The following is a 26,439-nucleotide window of genomic DNA, read 5'->3' as shown; positions in this document are numbered from 1 at the left end:
AGGTAAAGAAAGAATCTCTGCACAAAGGCTCAAGACATAGAACCACAGAGATTAGAAATTAAAGCCAAAGAACAGAAAGAAAACATCAACCCCAAAATGATGAATTTCATCATAAATATCTGTGGGTATTTCTATTTATTTCTCCATCTGAGATTATGCAAAACAAGTGGTCAGACTATTACTTTTAATTCTGAAACTCCCATCCTTGAACTTAAAGACATGGATTCAAAACTGAATCATTCTGGGACACACGTTTTACCCAGTCAAGCTATTTTACACCATGCAAATGGTTTCCCTATTTTTTGAAAATGGGAACATTACATCTAATTGGTCACTTGCTTCTTCAGAATTATCAGAAATTTTCTGAGGCACAATGATTGTAAACACAATGGAATCTAAAAACGTCTTAGATTTAAACATCGTCACTAACAGGTGATGGTGGGGATCTCAGGTTCATCTTCATCTTTCTTCTCCTATACTTATTTTTCCCTCTCCTTGAAATCTCTTTGTCCTCAGTACTCACTGCTGCTATTCTGGTTTTGATCCGCTTTACTTCATAACGGTTTTGCTGCTTCAGATTTTAAGCCCATCCCCATCTCTGCCCTGTATTATCACTTCATTCATCTTAAAACACAACCTGAGTACATTTCACCTCACTCAAGAACCTAAGCGTTCAATACACACCTATAGAATAAATGAATAAATGAGTGTATAATAGCTACCTAACTTTTAACCCAAGCACAGGCCCCTCTGCCTTAGCTTTCCAGTCCCTCCATGATCTGGTTGCACTCAGCTTCTGCAGATGTTTCCTTGCCACCTGAGCAATCGATACTCATTCTCTCTGCTCTGTCTTTGCTCATGCTCTTTTTTCAGTCTGTACACAACTCTGGATCCTTTTAGAGCCATTCTAAGTTCTGTGCATGACCATCTTTCTTCTCCCACTTTCTCAGCTCTCCTGGGGGACCTCCTCTATCATTTTGGCTTCAAGGACCACCTGTAAGCTGACAACACACCAGCCTTCCCTCCAGCCAGATCTCCTGAATTCCACATGGTCTATCCAATCAATACCTGGTGCATATCTCTACTGGCTCTCCCAAAAAGATCTCAAAATCAACATATGCAAAACTGAACTCATCTTTTTACTTTTTCAATAAAGTAGCCACCCAAATCAGAAACCTGGGTGGTCATCCTTGACTCCTCCCTTTCCCTAATCTCTCACATCCAGTGGTGTCAGTTCAACTCCATCCCTTTCCCATAACAATCAACTCCTTTCTATCTCCACTACTACTGCATATTCCACCACATCACCTCTCACTTTGGCCAGTTTTCCTAGTTGAATGCTTTGCCCCTTGACTTCCTTTCCAGGAAACCATCCTTTACACTACTGCTTAAAATTAAAATCTAATCATATTTTGAACATGGATAATTTACAAAGGATTTATTTACAACAGGGGACTATTGATAACAATGTGGGTGGGCTGCAAGGGAAGTAGAATGATAACCTGGTGACAGTAAAGAGATGTCACCACCAAAGGCCTGAAGGGAAAATGGGAGTGGCTAGTGACTGGAAGGAGAAAGTTATGTAAATAAGGTCACCTTGAGAAGGGGAGATGCAGCTGTTTCCAGGTGGTCTTTCAAGGGAGGAAGCCAGGAGAATAAAGACCTTGACCTCGCTTTATTTCTGCCTGTCTCCTGCTGGGGCTATTTACCCATTGGCTGACCTTAACTGAAATTCAAAGGGCATGAGAGTCTGCTGACATAGCCCTACAGGTCAGCCTCTGGGGTGGAGCAGGGTAGAGGCAGTAGAGAATGGAATGGGGATGAGGAGCAACATAGGAAATGTGTACCCCCCATCTTCTGATTAAAAGACTTTGAGGGTACAAATACACCTCTAAGATCTGACTCTCACTTTCCTCTCATCATGATAAAACCCATCTAGATCCATCCACAGTGAATTATGCCTCTTCTCACACTGAACTCGATCTGGAATGCCTTTCCTTTGTTCCCAGGTTTGGTCAATCTACTTATCCAAAACCAATTCACTCATCACTGACTCTATATAAAAATCTTCTTATCTCAGGTACATAATTGAACACACTCTTTTGTGATCTTATTATCTATCTCTAGATTTTTACCCAAGCATGTATAATATTTTATTTTCTTCGTTTACACGTCTATCTTTGTAAACTAAATAGTAAACTCCCTAAAGAAAGCAGGGGATGTATCTTTTTATTCCCAGTGCCCAATACTGTACAGGACACACAGTAGGTACTTAGTAAACAACGGCTGAATGAGGGAATGAATTTAAGCATCGGCTCAAGTCCAAAGTCATCCATGAAGCTTTCCCTGACAATCTCAGCCTATGCTGATCTTTATTCATATTTATTACCAGAGTTTAATGTTTAATTATTCCCTACTTACTTCACCTGTTTTTCTATTGTTCTCTCAGACCACAGGCCCCTGACAGCAGGAATTGTGTCTTCTGCTTCTCTGACAGCACAGTTTGAGTCCATACTAGAAACTTAATAAACGCTTATTTTGAAGAGTAAGTATTCAGAGCAGGAGAAATACATATTTTTTTTGGAGTCTCAAAACCAAACACTTACATGACCAGAAAAGTCTTATAAATTGGTAAAACTGACAAAAAGGTAGAGATGGCAACCTCATAGCTCTAGCATCTGCTGATTTCCAGAGGCAAGAAATCTAGGTTTTTATGTAAACATGTCCAATTTTTAATGGTTGGCTAAAATAAAACATCTCATTTAATCCAGGGACCAGTATGCACTTCTAAGACAGACGAGGACATAGCTGTGGTTTTGATGCGGGGTCAGTGAGCCGAGGAGTCAAAAGAAAGATTTCTTAGACTCTCAAGATCTGGCAGTAGTGCTCTTTTATTTAGAGAATAGTGTGGAATAGCATGGGGACAGGACCCATGGGCAGTCAGAGCTTCTGCTGCCCCCGCTGGCATGGGGACAGGACCCATGGGCAGGCAGAGCTGGTGCGTGGGGACAGGACCCACGGGCAGTCAGAGCTCCTGCTGCTGCCCCGAGTTGAGGGTTAGGGCTAAATTTAAGGCATAGGTATATGATTCATCTCTTTACAAGACAAAGGAAAGAACATGAAAAAAAGTTAAAATGGTATCAGTGCAGGTGGGGTCTGGTCATTGGGTGATCCCAAGACTTTTAGACAAGAATCAAATCGGATTAAGTAAAGGTTAGAAAGGTTAGACGCCACCACCCTAAACCAGTTACATGAGATTGCCAGACAGCAACCAACTGAAGTTCTTGCCTTCCCCATTAAGAATTTCTAGGGATAAGGTCACCTCTCTTCTTCTTCCTGGTACAGAGAGGGAGGCACCTTTTACAGATAGAGATTTACCTTACAAATGTAAATGTGTCCCAACAAGGGCAAGTTCCATTCCCCAGAGCCTCCTTCCCTGTCCCAGTTTATCGAAAGCAATCAGCCCAAAACAATCCTGATGCCAAAGAGACATATCCTGGGGTGGCCAATTTCAGGTCCCTACAAGGTCATCCCCCTTCCTTCACAAGTGCAAATGTCTCTCAAAAGGGCAAGCAAAATTCCAGTCCTCGGAGCCTGCTTCTCATCTGTAGTTTTAAAAGTAACCAGCCTAAAAATCCTCATCATAAACCGTTTTAAAATTAAGCAGCCTAAAAGTCCTCATCAGTTTGACCAAGGGCTTACAACATCACTGATCTAGATGATGCTGTATGTAAGTGGTTGAATATTGGTCAGGAAACGTTCAAGAAATTTGGGTGGGAAGTCTAGGCTCTTGGAGTGCTTCATTCTTTCTTAAACTGAAACAAGGACCTCAAGTAGGAAGCCTCTGTTTACAGATTTGAGCATAAGCCTTATGACCAAGCTCATTGAAGACCTATATTGTTGACAGCTCTCTGTCTAGACATATCTCGAGGTCCTCCTTCTTCTGGCCTGCCAAATATATTCAATTTAAAAAATGGTAATAAAGGATGGTAGGTCCTGCCTGACTCTGAATGTCAGAATATGTTAAATGCCAGCACTAACTGACAAAGAATTAAAACAGAGAATCACATAATAATCAACTTCTTAAGAAAGAGATTTGATTGGATGCATAAAGACAAAATAGAAAAGAAAGAGGAGTCTGAGCCTCTGGACCAGAGCCATCTCAGGAAGATTCTTTACAGCCAGCCTGCTCTCACTCGAAAGGCGTTCAGACACAGGACCTCACTCAACAATCCAAGGCGGTGGGTGGTGATGATTAGAGACTTTACCTATGAGGAATCTGAAGCTAGCAGAGATTAAGGAATGTGCCTTTGGTCACAGTGAGCCAGTAGCAAATCCAGGATTCTAACTCACGTGTTCTGACCCCAAGTATACCTTTATTATGCTGCTTCCCCATACCACAAGAACCTCTTTTCACATGATAAGGTCAACAGGGTGAGGGGCTGGCTATGCCTTGTCTGTTACTGAAGAAATATCCAAAATCTAGTAGGAAGAAGGGTCATTTACTATGTATACATGCAATGAATTCTTCTTTGATAGTTTGAAGGGCTATTCAAATAGACTGTTTCATTTAATCCCCCAAATGACCCTAGCAATTGGTTAAATGATAAAAAATACCTTCATTAAAGTGTAACTTAGGATGACTAAAGCATGGAAGATACATGGTGTCACTGATAATTTACCCATTCTGTGGAATCAGAAACCAGCTATCTTTTTAAATGTCTGGTATTGTAGCTAATCACCAGGACAAAGCAGCTGCTTCTATTAAGGATCAAAACCCTATTTGATGTAGGATCCTTTTGGAGAAATATAAAATGATCTATTCATCTACATAAAAAATTAAGACCTGCAAAAATAAAACAAAGTTTTATTTGTAGAATTTTAAATCATATATTTTGAAAAGGGAAGAGGAAAGCAAAGGTAAACAGAACATGGGAAGCAGGGAAGAGAAAAATGAGGAGTAAAGGAAATATGGGAACAGATTAAAAAAGAAAATGGGACATAAAAATCTGCAAAGAAAAAAATGTTACGCACAGATAAACACAATTTCAACCCAGACAAAGGAAAGGAAGACTACGCCAACGCAGATGGACAAAATATGGATGGACACCACAGACAGACTTGAAAGCTATGTTGTCATTTTACAACTTCAGGCAAAAATGAAGGCAAACTGTACAGAACTAACGTTGAGGTCTAGGAGTTTTCAATACTATGGTTCTTATGATACATATTTCTCTTCCATGCCTTATGGAAGTATTTAAAAAGGAAAAAGAGAGCCAAACTGCATGTCCAAAGTGTGGGGAGGGTGAGGAAAACACTCAAGGATTTTAACATTCCACCATTACTTCTCTATTGAAACATGACCCCATTCTTGGCTTCTTATTTGCTCCCTTTTCCACAGCCCAACAGTAAACTCCCACACACCAGAGGGACCACAGAGGAGAGACAATAATATAAGCAGCTGCTCAAGCTGTGGTTTTCATTAGGAAAAAAAGTGCCTTGATTATAAGGGATTTAGATTTTAACCTTTCAGCCAAGACTGAAGTGATTAAAACTCCATGTAGAGAAACACAAATGGTTTCTTAAAAGTATGATGCAGAACATACTAAGCATTATCAAAGAGGGATGGGGAGGACAGTCCAAATTTTAATGCCCAGCTTGGCTTAGTGCATGGCCTTGGATATGGGAAAGCCAGCAAAGACCCAAAATACAAACATACTATAAAAGTCCTAAATTGCATTTCTGTAAAGGTTAGGGATACATTTCACCAAATTCTTTAGTTACAAAAAGCAAGGCAATCAAGTCATAAAAGATATGGAGGAAACCTGAATGCATATTACTAAGTGAAGGAAGTCAATCTGTAAAGGCTATATACTGTGTGATTCCAAATATATGACATCCCGGAAAAGGCAAAATGATAGAGACAGAAAAAAAGATCAGTGGTTTCCAGGGGTTAGTGGAGAGGGAGGGATGAATAGAGGAGAGGATTTTTAGGGCAGTGAAAATACTCTGTATAATATTACAATGGCGGATACATGTCATTAGACTTTTGTCCAAATCCATAGAATGTACAACACTCAAAATGAATCCTAATGTAAACTATGGATTTTGAGTGATGATGATGTGTCAATGTAGGTTCATCGATTGTATTAAATGGACCACTCTGGTGGGGGATGTTGAAAATGGGGAGGCATGTGTGGGGGCAGGGGTTATATGGGGAAATGTCTGTACTCTCCCCCTTAATTTTGCTGTGGATCTAAAACTGTTCTAAAAAAATAAAGCAAAGCAACTCCCTAAGGTTTGCATTTGATACAAGAGCAGAGCCAAGGTATGACATACCCAGAGCCAAGCATGTTCTGTTCTCATGGCTCAGCACAAGGGTTGTGACTTCCGATTCGACACGCACTCTGTGGTTATCATTTTGTCTCCACATCTTCGCACAGCAGTTAAGTGCATGAACTTCTGGAATTGAAATGCTGGCTTTCCCTCCTACTGTGCCACCGTGGTTAAGTCATAACCTCCTACACCTCCACCCGTCTCCTAGTTCTATAATACAAGGGCAATAAAACCAACATCAGTTATTGCGATGATTAAACATAATATAAAGGGCTTAACACAATAAGTGGCACATAAGGGCTCCATAAACATATATATCAGAGAGAAGTCAAATGTGACACAGGTGTATACCTGTCATGAATGAAAAGCAGTGTAATCATGCATTTATTCTGATTGTCTTACTGTTTAGGAGAAAGACATTAGCTCCTTCTTATATTAATCCTGGAAAAACTCATCCAGAAGCTGAGACATCAGAAAGTACACCAAATTTGACACTGATAAGGAAGTGGCACAACTAGTAGCTGGGTAGATGGGAAGAAAGAGAGGAGAGAGAAACACAGAAGATGGGAATGCGGGCAGATGCACTGCCACCTGGTTGGAGACTCTGGTTCTGGGAAAGATAGGGAACGGAGATAACAAATGTTATCTTTTCTATGACAGGCTGCCTACAGAACCCTCTGCTTAATGAAGAGAAATTCCAACTAAAATGTCTCATGCTTAAAACATAATTACTCTAATATAGTTGTGACCACAATGACTGTGGATGAGAGTCCTATGCTTGTTAGCAACCAGTCAAAATTGCAGTAAAACCCGGAAACTCCAGTAAAATGAAAAGGCCCTACATGACAGAGAACCCCTCGTTCTTGTCAAATCTTTTTTTTTTTAAATTAAAAAATGGAGCAGCAATAGCCTTGCTGTTGTTCTGAGACTTGGGGCTCCATTTTTGTTAAAGTGTTTAATGAATGAGCACGCTTTCAAACAGTAAGTGCGTACCTTTGCCCTACACTCCCGAACCAGGGAATGGTTTTCCCCTCCACCCCCTCACAAAAGAACTACTCTCTCTTCCTTTGTTTTCTTTAGTCTTTGCCGACAAAACGCCCCTGCTCTTCCTCCCTTCTTCCAATACTTCATTTTCATCCAAATGCCTCCACTTTGATTCACCACAGATCCAGCTTATTGAGCATTCTCTCCTGCCTTTCAGGTTTTGTCCCTATTCCATGTTAAACACGCTGCGGTGTAAGTGCAGGACTGCGCTCAGAAAAATATTCCATCCAACAAGGGCAGTTATGTAAACCCAGCTGCTTCTGGCAGGAACCTCTGATGGGATAAACAAGGCTGGAGAGAAAACGTACTCGGAGAGGAGTGACTTTGTCAGGGCACAGAGATACATTTCAAATAAAAATACTCTTGTTTCTAATGTAAAAGCAGGCTTTTGATAAACCTAAGTCACTGGGGAAATTTAAAAGAACAATTAGGACTGAGTCAGCAGCTATGATTTCTGAAACTGTACTAAGGGGACTGTTTCATTTTCTGGTTTTAGAATTTGATTTCTTTAAAAATAAAAACCAAAAACATTTAAAGTGCCAAGGATATTAGAAGGCTTCTTGACGAACTGATAAACATTTAAGAATCTATATGGATGCTGAATGGAAATTATAGCTAATAATCTATCAATTAAATAAAACACGTAAATCATGAGAAAATTGGTAGATTGTACTTATGTTGATGTTTAGTGTTGACAAAGAGGATTAACACTGTCTTCAGTAATATTTGGTCCATAGGAAGAGTGATGAGAATGCAGTATTTTACTTGCAAACAAGAGTATATGTAGAAAATTCACTATACAAAGGTGATGATAGCTCCTAACGAAGACAACAGGTATCATTAAATCCAACAGATATTGCAATACCTGAAACTGGACACAGCTAATATGTGTGACAAGGAAAGAATGACTAGAAAGTTAATGCAGGTTTTTTTCCCATTTTACTAGAAGACATATGAACAGTGTATACCTGATTTAGTAAGATGATTACTATTTTTTTGTTATCAAGATTCGATAACAGAATTACCAAAAGCCCAAATTAATTTTTCCTCCCAATTTTAACTATTAGTCAAAATAATATAAAGATTCAAAGAAAATTTACTTATATACTTACTACTCTGTTCAAGGTAGTGTGCAAAGTACTAAGGATATTTCTGGGACACAGACATTACTAGGCAGACAAATACTTTAGAAATCTGTATTTCTTTCTCCTTTATTTACATACAAGTTTGAATTTTTTCAATGCCTACTCAATTTTTAAGACATGAACAACTTAGGGTAGCATGTTTATTTTGCATGTCCTGTAAATAATTCATAAATCCAAAATAATTAGATACTTGATAAATCGAACCACTATAGGATATAATCGGATGGGAACTGAATTTATGCTGGCTGTTGTGGTTGACACCCTGTAGGTAGAATAGACAATGTCAACAAATAATAGTTTCTTTCAGCAATTACACTGAATTTCCACCTAGCATCCAGCTGAAATTTTCCAAGGCTGGGCCAGGAGAAGGGTGTGTTGACATTGTTTTCATGAGTGTTATTCTTACTAGTCATCGAGAGGCAGCTTATTCTTCTCTCTTCTGAGTCATTTCAACTTATACAAATATCTTTATGGAATTAACAGGTTAGAGAGGTTGGGGAAATGAAAAAAAGCTTTATACTACATGATGAAGACAACTGGAAAAGACTATTTAATCTTTGGTGTTGCTAAAACTGGTTCAGCATATTGAGAAAAACTAAAAATGAATCCTTACCTGACACCACCCATGGGCAGCGAAGGGCTTCAGAAGGAGAAATTAAAAGGCAAAACCAGGATTACGTTAAAATTAAGGATTTCTGTTCAATGAAGGATATTACGGAAAAAGTTGACAGACAGGTGACAGAACAGATGATGCTTGCAAAGCCTAAAACTGAAAAGAGATTGATACCTAAAATAGTCAATGAAATCCTACAAATCACCTAAAAAGACACCACTGCCAATACAAAGATGGGCAAACAGTAGGAACAGACAATTTACTAAGGAGGCTATCCCTAAAGACTAGCAAGCACATGAGGCAAAGCTGACTTTTCAAATGAATGTAAATTAAGAGCTATTACTTCACATCTATTAGACTGCAAAACTGTACATTGCTCATGTGGCTAAGGAATCTCATGGGACTGTGGTGGGCGTGAGGCTGGGGCAGCCATTCTGGAGAGCGACCTGGCACCATTTAGTCAAATAACTTTACATATTTCTAAGACCCAGCAGTTCCACTCCCATGTATATATCCCAAAGAAATGTTCACATAAGACCACCAGGGGAATGCATGAAGATGCTCACTACAGCATGATTTTTGCTGCCCACTTTGGGAGACCATGTGAACACACAGAAACAAGAGTGGATTTTAAAAACATAGTGGATCTCCAAAATATGAGATTTAAAACACAATAAAAATTAGATAAGTTAAAAATATCGGCACACAGGGGCTGGCCCCGTGGCCGAGCGGTTAAGTTCGCGCGCTCCGCTGCAGGCGGCCCAGTGTTTCGTCGGTTCGAATCCTGGGCGCGGACATGGCACTGCTCGTCAGACCACGCTGAGGCAGCGTCCCACATGCCACAACTAGAGGAACCCACAACGAAGAATACACAACTATGTACCGGGGGGCTTTGGGGAGAAAAAGGAAAAAATAAAATCTTAAAAAAAAAAAAAAAAATATCGGCACACAAACCATTGCACTTTCATAAAAACACATCCAAAGGAAAAAGGAAGCAATCCATTTAAGTGGTTGCATACGGGAGGGTGGGAAGATAATGTACTGTCAGGATGAAACAGAATAAAATAAAGTCTTCCCCCATACTTTTATTTCCAGTGAGAAACTCTATGACTAGCATTTTTAACACTTAGGCCTTTTCACATTCTCTGCAAAACTCCATATAGGCCCCCACCAGAGGTGTCTTCTGACATAACTACACTGGAGCCTTTGAAGTGAATGGGAAATACAGCCCAACCAAATCAAACACTTCAGCTCACAAGAAATCTGTTCCTCCTTTCATCATCTCCACCAAATTGATGTCACACAGAAAATCATTTTTTTCCCCTCTTTAATTCTGTTACTATTCATTTTGGGGGTAGCAAAAATTTAATTATCGCAAGAACATTTCTCCCCAGCATTTAAAAAATCCACAAAGAATGGCTCTGGAGTTATAACCCTTCCTTTGTTATAATGCACCCTGTACCAATAAGGACTTCTCAACAACTTTCAAAAGTTGTGAAGAATTTAACTTTGCCCTACATATACCACGGATTCCTCAGCAGATCAAGATGAAATTAATAGTCATGTGAAAGTAGGTGAAAACTCATTGGAACAGCTTTCAGCGATGTATCCAAATGTATATTAAACTGTTACATACAAATATGTATAAACATAAATGGCAAAAATAATGGGCTTATAACCTCGTTGTGGAAGCAAAATGTTAATATATGAAATAAGAAAATAAGGGAACAAAATTAAATTCTAAAGGAGTCACATAAACTAATGGTTCTCAAACTAGTGTGCATCGAAATCACCTGGCAGGCTTGTTAAACCAGATTGCCGGGCCCCACCCCAGCCTCTGATTCAGTAGGCATGAGGTGGGGACTGAGACTGCATTTCTAACAAGTTTCCACGTGACACTGCTCCTGCCGGTACCCACTTTGAGAACTCCTTACAAACTCCTAACAGAATGGGCATAAACTATTAGGGGAGGGAGAGATCATAGTGATGCTGTTGGGACAAAGGAGAAACTGGGGCACTAGAGAGACCCGAAAGATGCACTGGGTTTTGGGTAATGAGAAAATGTGGAGGTGGAAGAGTAAAAAGAAAAAATGGAGGTGGTAAGAACACCTGAGCACAGGTAGAGCTATGGGTGGGAATGACAAACAGCAGGGACAGCCTGATGGGCTTGGTGACAGATGGGAAGACAGGTGGGTGGACTCGATCTACTGCAATGTTGTGAGTAGAGGACTGACATAAACAAACTGCTGCCCTGGACAGCCGTCCTGTCCACTGGGTATGCACCTTGTCCAGCTGCCACCCTGCACTTACACTCCTTGGATATAATGCTGGGCGATAGCACAGTTAAGAGCCCTCACCAATGAAGGCTTTGGCCTGCTTGCCACACTTTGGTAGCACTTATCATAATTCCAATTAAATAATAATGACAAAATGAATTGCATAAAATGTATTTCTTTATACATATGTGAGAGCTGGGGCTGTATTTCTAGCATGTTGCCCAGCTCGCCTCTGCACAATAAATATACACTATGTGAACGAGTGCCAGCAGGCAGGACTGCTGACCTAAGCTGGCCAGTTGGTCAGAGCACAGTGAACTCCTGGCTCCCTCCATTGCTCTTCCAGAACCTAGTGCCAAAGCCTACACTAAGCATGTATTTCTCACTCCTCCCCTGGGCAGAGCCAAAGGTGTAGCACACAGGGAAGGCACACAGAACCAAGTCTTACCACTCCAAAAAGGAGGAGAAAAAAGGGAGGGAAGGTATTCAAGTCCCCAGCCATGAAGTCCCCAAGGGAACTGCCCTCACATGGCAACCTAGACTGAGAATCCATTCACTCTGACGATTCTAAAGTAGGCAGTTGGTTCTGTGATGTCTGCAGAGGAGGAGGGGAAAGAGCAATGCCTGTCCCCTCTCTGGGTAGAATACAGTCCCTCCTATTCACCATCCCACGGGAAGCTGTGAGGACTAAACGGAGTAAGCCTAGAAAAGTGTTTTGTACAGTGCTTGGCACTTAGAGCTTCATACATGGAAACTATTGTTTCTAAGCCCTGAATGCTGGTCCCTCCTATGTGTGCCCTGGAACTGTGCTTGAGCCCATTCTGGGAAGACAGGCACAAAGCAGAAAGAGTATGGAGGACCAACATGGTGGTCTAGGACATAGATTGAAATGACAATGACAGAAATACACACAGGAGGAGGAGGGTCCAGTGTAGAGAGTAAAAAAAAATTTTTTCTCTAGACATATTGAGGCTGAGATGATAATAAAGTAAGGAAGTAGAAGTGTATTCAATAGGCAGCTGAACTTTGGAATGAAAGAAGTCAAAGTCAAAGAGTCAAATCTATAGGAGGTGACAGTGGAAGCTGTGAGGGTAGGTTTTCTGCGGAGCTAGAGAGAGGGAGACATGAAGAGGGGAGAGTGAGAAAAAAAACAGGCACTGAGTCTTAAGGTCAACATAGGAGGGATGAACCAAGGAAGACAAAGAAGGAATTGAGAAGATGGAGGAAGTCAGGAGAGTGCACCATCACAGAGAGAGGGAAGAAGAGTTTCAAGGACAGTTCCCAGTAATGTCTGGTGTTACAGAGTCAAGGAGCAGAAAGCAACAACCATGGCTCTGACTATGAGAAGTCATTATGACTTCAAGCCAAGTTTCAAGGGAGGAGTGACCGCTGAGAAGACCAAGGCCTCTACAGGAATTGCTGGGATCCAGTTCTCCAAGTGAGAACTTCAAGAGTTCTTGAGAAACTTACTTCTTCAGAGCTAGGTATACAAACTCCAGTACAGTGAAAACCTAGCCTACTCTTGTTCATTCAAAAGAGACCCAAATACTGCAAATCTGTGTGATTTCCTGTGAAGAGGCAGCTGGCTCATGGCAACAGAGCTCATCCTCTGCACATTAGCTGTTCCAGATACTCTTCCTGAGCTGACAGTGATGCTTAACCCAGTGCTGATTTTTTTTTGGAACTTTCCTCTAGGTGCTCATCATTGGTGTAAATAATAGGGGTGGGGGAGCAGCTCTGAAAAGTTTGGAGAAAAGACTCAGGTCTCTATGCAGGCTGGTGTGCGATCTGCAGAGAGAAGAGCAAAGTCTATTTCTGTTCCTCCTAAGCATGAAAGCCATAACCACACAGGCCAACCCCTGCCGTGTTGGGGAGGATGATTCAGGGCAAGATTTATCAGGGATGCTAAGGACTATATTGTGCACTGAGCAGTTAAGAACACTGTGAAATTACAGTCAGAAAGAAGCAGGCGTCTGGAGAGGAAGAAAAAGCAAAACCCCACACAAACTGTAACCAAGACAAATACTTCAATTCCCAACTTAACTTAGCCACTTCCCCACTAGAAAAATCTATAAGATAAGACGGAGTTTTATAGGAGGCTCAATCAGACCCTGAGGGGTGCAAATTTCTGATGAGTGATGAGAAAGCCCAGTGGTATATTTAGACTCCGCTGGGAACAGCTTTGAGACGGATGACACCCTGAGATGTCAGAATTGTTATTCTCGTGGAAATAAAACCTGCTGCCAAGTTTTTATTTACCAAAACTTCTCACCGTGAAAGAAAAATAAATAGAAAAGCAAAAATACTCTAAAACAGTTACATACTGGGAGGAGGACAGAAAAGGAGGAGGACGGTCTCAATACTCTTCAAGCCCAATTAATATATACCAAAGAGAGCACCAACTTTCTGTGGCAGAAGACAGTTTCCTGAGTGGGGTTCCACTTCGGAGAAGGGAGACCAAGGAGGTAGGAGATGTAAAAGATGGAGTCATTTTCAAGGGCACACGTTGTTCTGACACGGTATAACTTAGTACTCATATTTTTGCTGGTTTCTTGGTCTCTTTTCAATGTAACTTTGACAAAGACTAAGGATATCCCAATCTTGTCTTCCTCCCCTATAACATCTCTCCTGAGATAAACAGGGAAAGACGACCCCCATTAGATTATCAATTCTCTGCCCTTTCTCAGTGAAAATCTATAATTTTATTTCCCTCTTCTTGGTAGAAGTGGGAAACAGTTTTTGGGGAGGACGATCAGGAGAGCTGACAAATATCAGAGACACCTGCAACAGAAGGGGGTGTCTGATATCACCCTGTCTTTGCTGGCTAATGCCCACTCAGACTGGGGAGCTTTTAGGAATGCTCTTTCCGCCCACACCTTCCTTCCTCCTCAAATATAGCCACCCTCCCCCACTGCCAATTTTCAAATCGGCACAATGATTAATGACCCACGCAAGAACTTAATTTCCTGTCCAGTAGTACAAGGCTGATTTCCAATAAAAGAACTCACTCAAGACAACTATTTCCTCTCCACAGCTTCTAATCTTTTATTCAATTGTGGGCATTCTTCCCTCTCAGTGTGAAAGCAGAATCAATTTTTGAACTTCCATTTGTTGAATATTCCAAAGAATCACAGAATGCTAAAGCTGGAAGGGACCTTAAAGGGAATGTAATTCGACCTCCTCTTTTCTCGCAATTCAAGCAGGACTTAAGATGAAGGCTTTGACTCACAACTCTGTGCCCATGGTCAAGCGGCAAGCGAAGAGGGAATTACTGTCATTAAAGCACACAGCTTGGGTCTTTACTGGTCTCATTATGGAGTTACCTTTAATGAAACAGTCTATTTTAAATTAGGAACTAATCACCATGAGAGAATATTTCTGCAATTATGGGCTCACGCAAAACAAGTGTCAGTGAAATCCCTCAGATACAGCAACACAATTACCATGTTCAATTACCTCAGGACTCCTTAAATACCCATTGCAGATGTAATGAGTTGTCCTGGTTTGAACTACATGTATCCATCTCTTGTCTTCATTTCTCAGAAATGCTTGATAGATAACGCCACTGCTTTCTGTGAAATTAATTCTGAAAAGCAGAGGTTCCTAAACAAGATGCTAATGACTGCATAATATAGTACCTTCTTTAGATGCATGATTTCGCATAGACAATTCTAGTTACAATTCAGGAAATGCTTTCTGGGTTGATGCCTAAATTATCAGAAATTCACAAGTGAGGGTATGCAAATAGCACGGAATGGGTTGGGCTGATGGTGGGTTGAGGGACAGCAGAGAGACCACAGTAGCAACAGAGCGTGTGAGCAGTGAACGTGGACCTTGGAGAAAGGGTAATGGACATGAAGCTAAAAGACGCCACTGCATATCCAGCTCTACTTATTAGCTGTGTGCCCTTCCTCACATATTTTATTCTTTCTGAGGCTCAGTTTCCTTATCTGTAAGCAAACAATAATTAAGCCCTGCTGGAATGTTGTAAAAATCGTATTAAAGAGTATGTATGAAAGCACCCACCACAGCACCTAGCAAATACGGTGCTCTATAAATACTGGGTGAATTTGAATATTGTAATTCCCTCGTGTTATGCTTTCTTCTTAGTTGAAACATCTTGATTGGCATAAAAAATGCAAATATAGGGCTTTATAGCATTTCATTATTAAAGTTAGCAAGTGGCAAAGATAGGATCCAACAAGTCTATTTGCATTGGCTCTGACCTATTTCTCACTCAAATGCTGATGAAGTAAAACTCAAATAGAGGTCATAAATGGCCACAGAACTTAATGATATCAATCTGAACACTGTAATGAAGGAAAACTTGAAGAAAAAGCGTGGTCTTCAGACCAGATGAGCGCCACTGACCAGCAGCAAGACCTTGGACTGAGTATTTAACTTTCCTCCTCATCTATAAAGTGAGAACCCTACCAGTGACTTCACAGGCTGTTATGAGGATTAAATATTAGCAGATGTATGTAACACAGCTAGCTAGAATCCGTTCCATGATTCAAAGTGGGTGACTGAAAATGGTAATTGCTAAAAATATGAAGTCCAGGGGTCTTTAGGTGAATGCTATTCCTCTGTTTCCACTTATTTTATAAAACAGTAATGACACCAGCTGTTCTACCTACTGCACAGATTTCTTATGAAAATCCAGTGAGATAATCTAGGATAATTCTCTGTATATTTAAGGCAAAAGTATATTATATTTTGGTACTGTTTTTGGGAAATTAGACCCTGGAAAACATATGTTTTATTTTTAATGGTCTGCTTTTAGCGCCAAAAAGGTCAAAAAGGTGCTAGAATTGGGACTAACAAAACCATATGTAATTTTGTTGTGCAAGATCAAATGGAGCTTTGGTTATAAAGTTAAACTTCATCCACACAAACCAAGGCAGATGATGTACGCATGAAAATTTTTTGAATAGTTACAATATGTATGTAAGCCAGGCCAATTAATACCCACTGTGCTCTACAACTCAGCGTCTGGTACACGAGCTTGAAAATGGCAGCTCAGGAGAATCCTGCAGCCCTGTGTGCCAACACTCAGTTTATCCACTTACAAGTGAGACTGCTGCCTGGGGCTCACCGCTTCCTATCTACATTAGTCATAGGAAAGAGGGGCAACTTTTCCCTTTCATGACCTTTGAGAGCTGGATGGTCTAAGGTAGAAAGTCACATTTTCAAAACTAAAGACTTGACCACACTTAACAGGATAATGAGGGGGATCTGAACCTTCAAAATGGCAAAGAGCTAGAGAGCCAGGAGATACTTCCAAGGGCTATAGAATGTCTTCGTGGGATGTTATGTTCTACTGAAAACTCAATGTGCGCTCCAAGCTTTCCCAGCCTAAAATTAGTGGGTGGTTTGCTCCATCATCACCCAGAGAACTCAGCCCGTCTGCCACTCGTAAGTTGGACAGCACTTCTTCCCTAGCTGGCTCTCTCAGAGAGAGTATTTGGAACTTCCTTGGTTGAAGGCAAAACACATTAGCTAACTAACCAAACAAACTAGAAGGAGGCATATAATGCAAGTCCCAAACCTGGTGGACTTGATGACTGTGAAAACACTCCTAAATGCTATGGGCAGTGGGGAGGGTGACCCAGAGAGCGAAGGAGGAGGTTTCTTTAAGGTTTAAATCCTTATTTGTCGACAAATATAGTCACCAAAACTGCAGAACTAGAAAGGAATGGACTTCAAACCCAAATTCCTCTAACACCCACAACTCCAGAGTGATCAAGTAAGGCATATAATCTGGAAAAATTTTTTATTTCTTCTATCCTGAATTCAGGTGGGAGTTCTGTAAATATTCATTCTCATAGTCTCTCTCTCTTCCCTTCCTCCTCCTTGAGAATTAAGGTGTTTCAGGGGGGCGGGTAGAAGGAGAGAGGGGAAAAGCTCAGTTTAAGGTGAGGAGACCTAGGTTCAATCCAGTCACTTAATGGCCATCAATTTGGCATGAAACCTAATGTTGCCAGTCTCACTTTCCTTATCTGTAAAATGGAAAAGAACCGCAAAATGCTGATTTCTATGTGTGAGTGTGTGTATGTTGCTTTTCAAAGGCAATGTAAACTGCAAAACAAAACAAGGAAATAACGATGCTTAAACGCCTCTAAAGCAAGAGCAAAGCTCCTGAACTAGCATAAGTAAGTAACAAAGGCCTCTGGCTCGTTAAGGCTCTCAAAACTGTGGATGTTTTGGGAACCTTACATTTAAGGTCTATATGATCAGACTAAAATCTGAACCTCACACACAGCCCATCTTTTAGAGACCCGCAGCATTCCAGAGCTTTCCTGGAGCAGGCCATGGTATAGGCAAGGGCAGCTAGGGTGTGATGGTTCATTTTCTGTCAACTTGACTCAGCCACGGTTCCCAGATATTTGGTCAAACACTATTCTAGATATTTCTGTGAAGTATTTTTTTTTTTTGGAATGGAATTAACATCTAAATCAGCAGACTTTGAGTAAAGCAGATTGCCCTCCATAATGTGGGTGGCAATCACTTGAAGGACTTAAGAAAAAGACTGAGGTTCCCTGAGGAAGGGAGGAGTCTGCCAACAGATGGCCTTTGGACTCGAACTGCAGCTCTTCCCTGTATCTTCAGTCTGCTGGTCTATCCTGCAGCCTTTGAACTTGCCAGCCTCCATAAATGCATGAGCCAATTCCTTAAAATCAATCAACCAACCAACCAATCTCTCTCTCTCTACGTATGTATGTTTGTCTACACACAGACACACATACACACACACATCCTATTGCTGGTTCTCTGGAGAAGCCCAACACACTGGGTTTCACATTTCTTAATTTTCTTTAAGAGTAAACCATGAAAATTTATTTCATATTGTTCTTTGATTCTACTCCAACTGCAGATGTGAATGCTAGTCCTTGGCCCATGATGAATGGCTGAAGAAGACACCTACTATGATTCCTGCAGACCTACTATGTGAAAACATTGTTCTAGTGCTGCAGGGAGATCTCTGAGGGCAGAAACAACATTTCTGCATATAATAGCTTCTCTGCAGACCTCTAAGAAAAACTTCTGAAATAAAAAAGTGCTTGAGGAGCTATCTTTTGGGGCAAATAAAACTTACAGAATATCCATAGCCCAAGTTAGTATTTTCTAAGCTACAGAACTGTGCAGCCTAGGCAAAACAGGCAGAAGAACTGGAATCCCTGTGGATTGAAATTTTCTTTACAGAAGACAGTGGGCTTGGGCTGGGTCTATGGGAAGCGTTGCTGCCTGGACCACCCACCCACACCGTCAGCACCCACCTGGTGCAGACCGCATCTCCTAAATCTCTCTCTTGAGCCTAGTTTGCCTTAAGCCTCCACTGGACAACTCCTCCAGGATGCCACACAGGCATTTGTCATATACAAATCTCACCTCATAGTATTTCTCTCTAAATATGATTTTTACCCTCTGTTTCTTAACTTCCTAAATCAAAGTCACAATCCATAAAGCAATATAAACCAGAAACCCGGAAGTCATCTTCATCATCACCGCATGGCTCCACATCCACTCCATCACGTACTGTTATTAGTTGTTCCATCTGGATATTTCTCGAAGCTACTCCCTCTGCTCCATCCCTGCTATCTGAGTCCTGGTCCTCGACAATTTCCAGCTCTGCATTGAACTATACACTCTGGCTCCGAACTCCACCCATCCATCCACCACACTGATGTTGGGGTGACTGCTCTAAGATGCAACCTAACCCTACAATCATGGCCCTGGCTGAAATCCTTCACCAGCTTCTCAAAGTTATTTGGATACAACTCAAAGTCCTTGGCAGAAATGACAATATCCTTCAAAGTGCAGCAGCTCCTCTGCTCTCCAGTGTCACTTCTGCCAGGTCCTCACAGAGCCTGTGGTCTCTCTTCCACACCAACCTGCACTCTCGGTTCAGTGGAACACCCCTTTGCTTCTCAGTGTGGCAAACTGCTGTGCTAGGCACTGGGCAGAGAATGGTGAGTGATACAGACAGTCTTGGACTTTTAGAGGTTCTAGTCAAGTGATGAGGGGAGAAGGGATGTCAGTTATTAAACAGTCAGTCAAAGAAATATGTAATTACCACTGGGATAAATGCTGTAAAGAAGAAGAGCTCCTAGTCAGGGGGATGTGATCTTGTCTCAGAGACCCAGGAAAGGGTTTCCTGAGGAAGTCACTCTGACCTGAGACCTGAAAACTGAGCAGAGGTCAGGCTGCAGGAAATGAGAAGACTCGGGTGATTGGGGTTCAGAAGATCAAAGAGAAGAAAAGCAGCACAAGGACGAAGTTACGAATAGGCAGGAGCTTGTCAAAGGAGGCCTTGTAGGCAGTAATAAGAATTTCCCCCAGGTATCCTTGAGCCTCTTTGTTCTCCTTTTTAAAAAAATTTTTGAATGTTATAAAAGTAAAGTATATTTATTGTAACAACTCAACAATAGAGAGGGAAATAAATAACAGCAGTAAACACATAGTACTTACTAAGTGCCAGGCACTAAGTGGTTTCACGCTATTAATATCCCTATAAAGGTACAAACAGGTTAAGTTTAACTTGCCCAAGGCTATATGGTTAGCAAATCAGCGCTGGATGTGGACCCAAGCAGTCTAATCTTAGAGCTGGGCTCTTAGCCACCATGCTAAGGCCACCAATTGGCCCTGCCTCCAATCTCACCCCCTTAGGACTGATAAAAAGTGTTTCACATATCTTTGTATAGGTTTCTCTGTGCTCAATTACATGAAATCAACCGGACAAAAGAGAAGTGGCATATAATGGACTTTTTTTCCTACAAAAGGGAAATTTTGATATTTATCTTAAGAGCAATGGGAAGCTACTTGAGTTTATTTTGTTAACATGGCGGTAAAGCAATCAGATTTCTGTTTTAAAAAGATCCTCATACTCTGGTTCCTAAATGGGGAATGGGGTGGGGCTGAGAGAGGTGGAGGCGAGAATCAATGTTTTTGGAGCCTATTGCAATCCCTTGGGCATATTGTTCACACTGCAGAGTTTCCCTCTTTTTAAAGGTTGAATAATAGTTCGTTTGTATACATGTATCTCACATTTTCTTTATCCATTCATCTGTCGATGGACCTTTAGGTTGTTTCCACATGGTGCCTACTGTGAATAATATTCAATGAACACTGTAGTGCTAGTATCTCTTCGAGATCCTGATTTCAATTCTTTTGGATAAATACCCAGAAGTGAGATTGCTGGATCAAATGGTAATCCTATTTTCAATTTTTTGAGGAACTTCTATACTGTTTTCCACAGTGGCTGCACCATTTTGCATTCCCATCAACAATGTACAAGGGTTCCAATTTCTCCACATCCTCACTAACACCTGTTGTCCATTGTTTTTTTGATAACACCACCCTAACAGGTGTGAGGTGATTTCTCACTGTGTTTTCGGTTTTGCATTTCTCTGATGATAAATGACACTAAGTATCTGTTCAGATACCTGTAGGACATTTGTATGTTTTCTTTGGAGAAATGCCTATTCAAGTCTCTTGCCCATTTTTTCATCGGGTTTTTTGCTATTGAGCTATAGGAGTTCCTTATATATTCCTTATATATTTTGGAAATTAACCCCTTATCTGATATACGGTTTGCAAATACTTTCTCCCGTTCTGTAGGTTGCCTTCTCATTCTATTGATGGTTTCCTTTGCTGTGCAAAAGCTTTTTAATTTGATGTAGTCCCAAATGTCTCTTTTTGCGTTGTGTCTGGCTTTTGGTGTCATATCCATGAAACCATTGCCAAGACCAACATCCAGAATCTTTTCCTCTATGTTTTTTTCTAGGAGTTTTATAGTTTCAGGTCTTATATGTTAAGTCTTTAATCCATTTCGAGTTGAGTTTTGTGTATGGTGTAATCTAACGGTCCAATTCCATTCTTTTGCATGTGGATATCCAGCTTTCCCAGAATGGTTTATTGAAGAGCCTGTCCTTTCCCCATTGTGTATTCTTGGCACTCTTGTCAAAGATCAATTGATTGTATATTTGTGTGGCTTTATCTCGGGGCTCTCTATTCTGTTCCATTGGTCTGTATGTCTGTCTTTATGCCAGTATCTTACTGTTTTAATTACTATAGCTTTGCAATATATTTTGAAATCAGGATGTATGATGTCTCCAGCTTTGCTATTCCTTCTCAAGACTGATTTGGCTTTTCATGGTCCTTTGTGGTTCCATGTGAATTTTAGAGTTTTTCACAACAGCACTTTAAACCAAGCTAGTTAAAACCAAACCAAACCCAATTTGTACTTCATATAACTAGCCTCATGTGTTCCAGATTATAAATATTTTAGTATAACATATAACTATTTGCCTGTAATGCATTTACATCATCTTCATAGGAAACGGTGGCTGCCATCTTTATGGCTCTCTAGATTCATCTCAGCAGTTAGAATGCACATCCAAGTGTCAGCAAGTCACCCACTCCCCAGCAGGATGCCTAGGGCAGCAGCCCAGGATATCCACATGCACCTCCCACTCCCAGCTCTTCGGCCCAATGCCTCAATACAGAGGGCTGCTGCCTGGTTCTCTTCCATCCCAAGCACTGGAGCAGGGGGCGTTTCTCCACTCCCTTCCTGGGCACACTGGCAGTCTCTGGATCATTTCCTGCTCTGTTTCTGCCAAGGCTCAGATCTCCAGGGGCCTGTGCGCATCCTGCTCTGGTCTTCTCACATCCTACCCTGGAGGAAGTTTTGAAACGCACAGCTTGGTAACTGGTATTAATATCACCTCTGCATTGTATTCACACAACTGTGCTGCCTCCCCCATCCCACCTCCAGACCCCATCTGTCAGACTGTTTCTGTTGGATTTGATCTCTTTTTGGATCCAGATATCCAAGTGGACTTAGATGTAATAGGCTACATTCTTTTTGAAACCTAGTCCTGCACTGCTGACTTCTTCAGAGAAATTATCAATAATTATGTCCAATCCTGCTAAATGGGAAAAAAGGTAACTACTCACTATGCTGAGTAAACAGCAATTTACTATATCCAGAAATGCCTAATTACTTGGACAATTTTTTGGAAATTAAATGGGTAAAAGATTATGCTTAAGGATTTCTGATGCAAAAACCATTTTCAAAGTAAAACACTACCAAATGATAAAACACATGCATATACCTATAAATTTATAACAATGAAGCGACAGGTCAGAGAGCTGGTGAGTAGTCTATAGTCTATAAGCTAACCACACAAGTAAAATGTATGAGCAAATCAAATATTTGCATAGAGTACAGTTAACTTTTGATTATCCAGGGACAGATTAATTACAAAGTCACGGCATTTGTGAAAAGGTTAAAATGCCTACACATTAGTGAAATGTCTATGTACTAGAAGACCATTGTTAGGAATCCAGTATTACTACCCAGCACGAAAAGTCCCAGTAGTCACAGTTCACTTAATCAAATTGTTGAAATCTAAACCAACACTAAGATCTGGCAAAAATTTTTAGTTGATAATTAGAAATATCATTAAATGGTAAACTAGTAGAACAAAAAAATTATATGAAAAAAGATAAAGGGCAAGTTTATTCCATTTTAATCTATACTGACTTCTTCAAGTAGACTAAAAAATAGGAAAACGTTGAGGAAGTCTTCTCACTACAACCTTGATAAGGCAATGCTAATTCGGTTAAATTGTCGATGAGCACAGGAAATGGTAGCTTCTGGTTAAATTTGCTCAAATAAGCAAACACTTATTTGACTCTCAGGATGAAAAGGAACTGATGATTCACACTGCCAACTTGAAAATGACACCGTGGGCAACTTGACCTGGGGCTCAGAATCCGGCGATGATGACACCACTGACACAGGTAGTCAGAGGGAAGGGTCCAGCCAACCAAAGCAGATCATGTATGATGAAGCGGTTAATCATCTCAATGGCCTAAACACTGGATGTGGTTTCCACTAAGATTATACTAAGCCTACTTTATACTATACTTTGGGCTAGTTTTATTTTAACTTTGACTTGCGTTAAAGTCTGGGAGTCCCCACATAAAATGCCATGTGTATCAAATGTTGACAAGAATATCAACATCAACATATTGCTTAACTTTACCTAAGTGAAAAAGAAGCAAAGTCAAGCAAGTATAGAATTTTAAATGTAACAATTAGATACAAACATTTAAGGGTACCATCACACAAAACAAAATTATTGACCTTAATTGGCTTCCTGCTACCAATACAAACTCCAAATATAATTGGATCAACCTTTTATGAGAATTCCTTCAAGTATTCTGCAACTGTTTCATCAATATAAAGCAAATCCTCTTAGAAAGTGACAGATATTGTGAGAGGTAACTTGCTATATGAAAAATGAGTCCAAGCCCTGGTTGATGGTTCTTTTGTTTCAGACCATATATAAAAATAAAATTCTAATACAACCAAAGGATTTGGGCACTCCTTTGGGGACTGGAGAACAAACAGTTTATTGTTCTGCTTATTTTTTTAGTGCATTAATGTTATGAGAATCATAAAATTGATCAACTTACTACTCCTGGTTGTGTTTCAGACACTGAAAAGTGAAAGGAAGTAGAATCATTGGATTTTGGAGAACTTAACATCATCTGATTCAAGAGCTTTTAAGAAGGTTCCCAAAACACAACATCAGAAGAATGTTTATAAAGCAGAGTTGAACTGCAGGGGACAAAAAGCCTTGCAGAAGGCAGCAGATCTGAAAAGAACTTCCCACCAAAGAGAAGGAGGTCATCACGAGGGTTAAAGAGAAGGGAGGAGACACGGTGTTGGCACCATCTCAGTTCAATTCAATCTTCAGTCTTGGCTTTGTTCACACTCCATTTCTGCTTGGAAACAGAATTTGGAGAAGTCTGAATACAAGCCCACCCTAAGCCAGGTTTGAGGCCTTTCATTTACGGGAATGTGCATACATTGTGTCTCCAACTACCAGCCATGTGCACACAACAACAAAAAGAAGAACTTATTTTAAGACAGGGATAAAAAGAAATACTTGAGAGAATAAAAGATTAAAGTTTAGTAACAAGATAAAAACAAACACAGTTACAACTCTGGTCTATAGAAAGCACCGCTCTGCAGCCAAGGGCATTAGCTTCCTGTGCTTGATGAGCAGGGATCCTCTCAGTCTTCTAGTTGGCTGCTTGTAAACCAAAAAACAAAAGGGAGCTCGAGCTGGGAACAGGGAGACAAGAGAAACATCAAACAGAACCAAATTTGGAAAAACAACCTTTTCAAAGGTGAGCTGAGGGAACTGTACTAATGAGATAATAGAGAATGAGTTTAGTCAATTTGGGAAGACTTCTTGAGGAAGAAAGGGAATCTTCTTTAGGAAATGCCATAGGATGCACAAAACAAAAACGACAACTACTTTAACTCAAAATCACAGAAAGCCCAAACCACTGTTAATTAAAAAATATTTACGTATTTTGTACAACGTATAAAAGTAGAAAAAAGGGAGTATAATGATGTATAAGACAGTTTCTGTCCATAGAGAGACAATAGTAAGACCTAAAACAATAGAACAAAATGTGCAGCTTACCAGACACTTACCTTGGCTCTCCTTTCACGCCAGGTAACTGTCTCGTTTGTTTGAAGACCGCTATAGTATTCCACTGTATAAATATACCTTAAGCAATTCACTAATTTTGATCTGTCACTGTCATGAATTGATTTCAGGGAAGGTAGGATCTGGAAGCAGGACATGGTTGGACTTCCAGTCCCTTTCTAGCCCTGCAAATTCACTCTTGAAATTTCAGAGAACGTGGTGAGGAGTTCTAAGACAGGAATGAAACCTTGGTTGAGGCCTCCTTGCTAATTTGAAAACTACTTTTGGAATCTGCAATTATTTCTTAAAATAGAGATTTAAAAATCTCTGTATTCAAACTAGATTTTAATTTGCCCAGCTTAAACTTGTTTTGAAACTTTTGTAGAAAGCCACAAGGGAACACTCTAGAAATTATCAAGAGGATACATTATGCCGCTCAATGAGAACAAAGGGCAGAAGGCCAGAGTTTTGCCTATGATTAACAATACATGCTTTGGCCAGTGTAGCTGTAACAAGTCTCGTTATTCCGAATGAATCAAAACTTGGTAATTAAAAGAAAACTATTTTTACCTCCCATTATCATAAGAGAAATGCAAAGTAGGCAATATCCAACATCAGCCTAGAAAGCCAAGCAGAGCTCAATTTACACATTAATATCAAAGAAAATCCCCCTTTCCCAGAGTGTAAATATATAATTTACCAGCTCAAGTGAGAGGACATAAAAAAAATCAAATATATCTACAATATAAATATTAACTGGTATTTTATTTTTTTAGGTTAATTAGGTCATTAATGTACAACAACTGAGAGAAATCCATGAAAAACACACTCATCTGTTTGGTATTTACAAAGAATTTATAGATCACAGAATTTAGCCTATTTAGTCTAATTTTCCTAACATGTAGTGAAGCTGTCCAGAATCATTCGATAATCAAAGCTTTACCTGTAAAATTTTAGTCAGACTATTGGTTCTTCAAAGATCATTGCAGAACTAAAATTCTATACATTGCTTTGGATCACATAACTTTTGGATCACATAACGTAACTAGATAAAATGTAGCAGATATAAAACAGAACGGGTTTATTTTAAAACTCTGCTCCCTCAAAGTCCATAAAATTGAACTTATACACATCTGAAACATTGGAAGGACTGAATTCTTCATGGTCCTCATAATTTCTCCATAAACAATTGAAGTCCATTAAGTTTAACAGGACAGGTAAATACAAAATTAAACATTAGGTCATTAATGTACAATAACTAGCCATTTTTCTAAACAATCTTCGAAAACTTTTGGGTTTTTCTAATGTTTATGGTTTACAGGTCAAAATCATTTATTAAATAGTTAGAAATAATTATCTACAGCATAGTTTCCAATTAGCTAGCCAAGAACTAAGTATTGCAAGACACCTGAGAATTCTGTTCATCGAGTAACATCTCCTACATACAAGTATTTCTTTCCAAAAATATAGATGCCAACGTTATTTGTAAAAATTTTTAATCAATAAAATATTAT

The 26,439-nt window shown here is 40.1% G+C and overlaps 1 protein-coding gene across 8 annotated transcripts in view; it reads right to left on the bottom strand.

Annotated features, from left to right (window-relative positions):
- GAREM1 (GRB2 associated regulator of MAPK1 subtype 1) overlaps positions 1 to 26,439 on the bottom strand; it is a 188,867-nt gene that overhangs the window by 49,522 nt on the left and 112,906 nt on the right. The window contains exon 1 of one of the 8 annotated variants that reach the window (XM_070513252.1): positions 6,340 to 6,541. The exons of 6 other annotated variants lie outside the window; for them this stretch is intronic. In XM_070513252.1, coding sequence (XP_070369353.1) covers positions 6,340 to 6,433 — 94 coding nt within the window. In that variant the 5' untranslated portion in view covers positions 6,434 to 6,541. Of the gene's footprint in view, positions 1 to 6,339; positions 6,542 to 26,439 lie in introns of those variants that run through there. One more of the 8 variants, XM_070513251.1, reaches the window with a different exon arrangement.

The sequence above is a fragment of the Equus asinus genome, chromosome 7, assembly GCF_041296235.1.
Source record: "Equus asinus isolate D_3611 breed Donkey chromosome 7, EquAss-T2T_v2, whole genome shotgun sequence".
In the NCBI taxonomy this organism is placed as follows: domain Eukaryota; kingdom Metazoa; phylum Chordata; class Mammalia; order Perissodactyla; family Equidae; genus Equus; species Equus asinus.
This window is presented reverse-complemented; position numbering and strand designations above follow the sequence as displayed.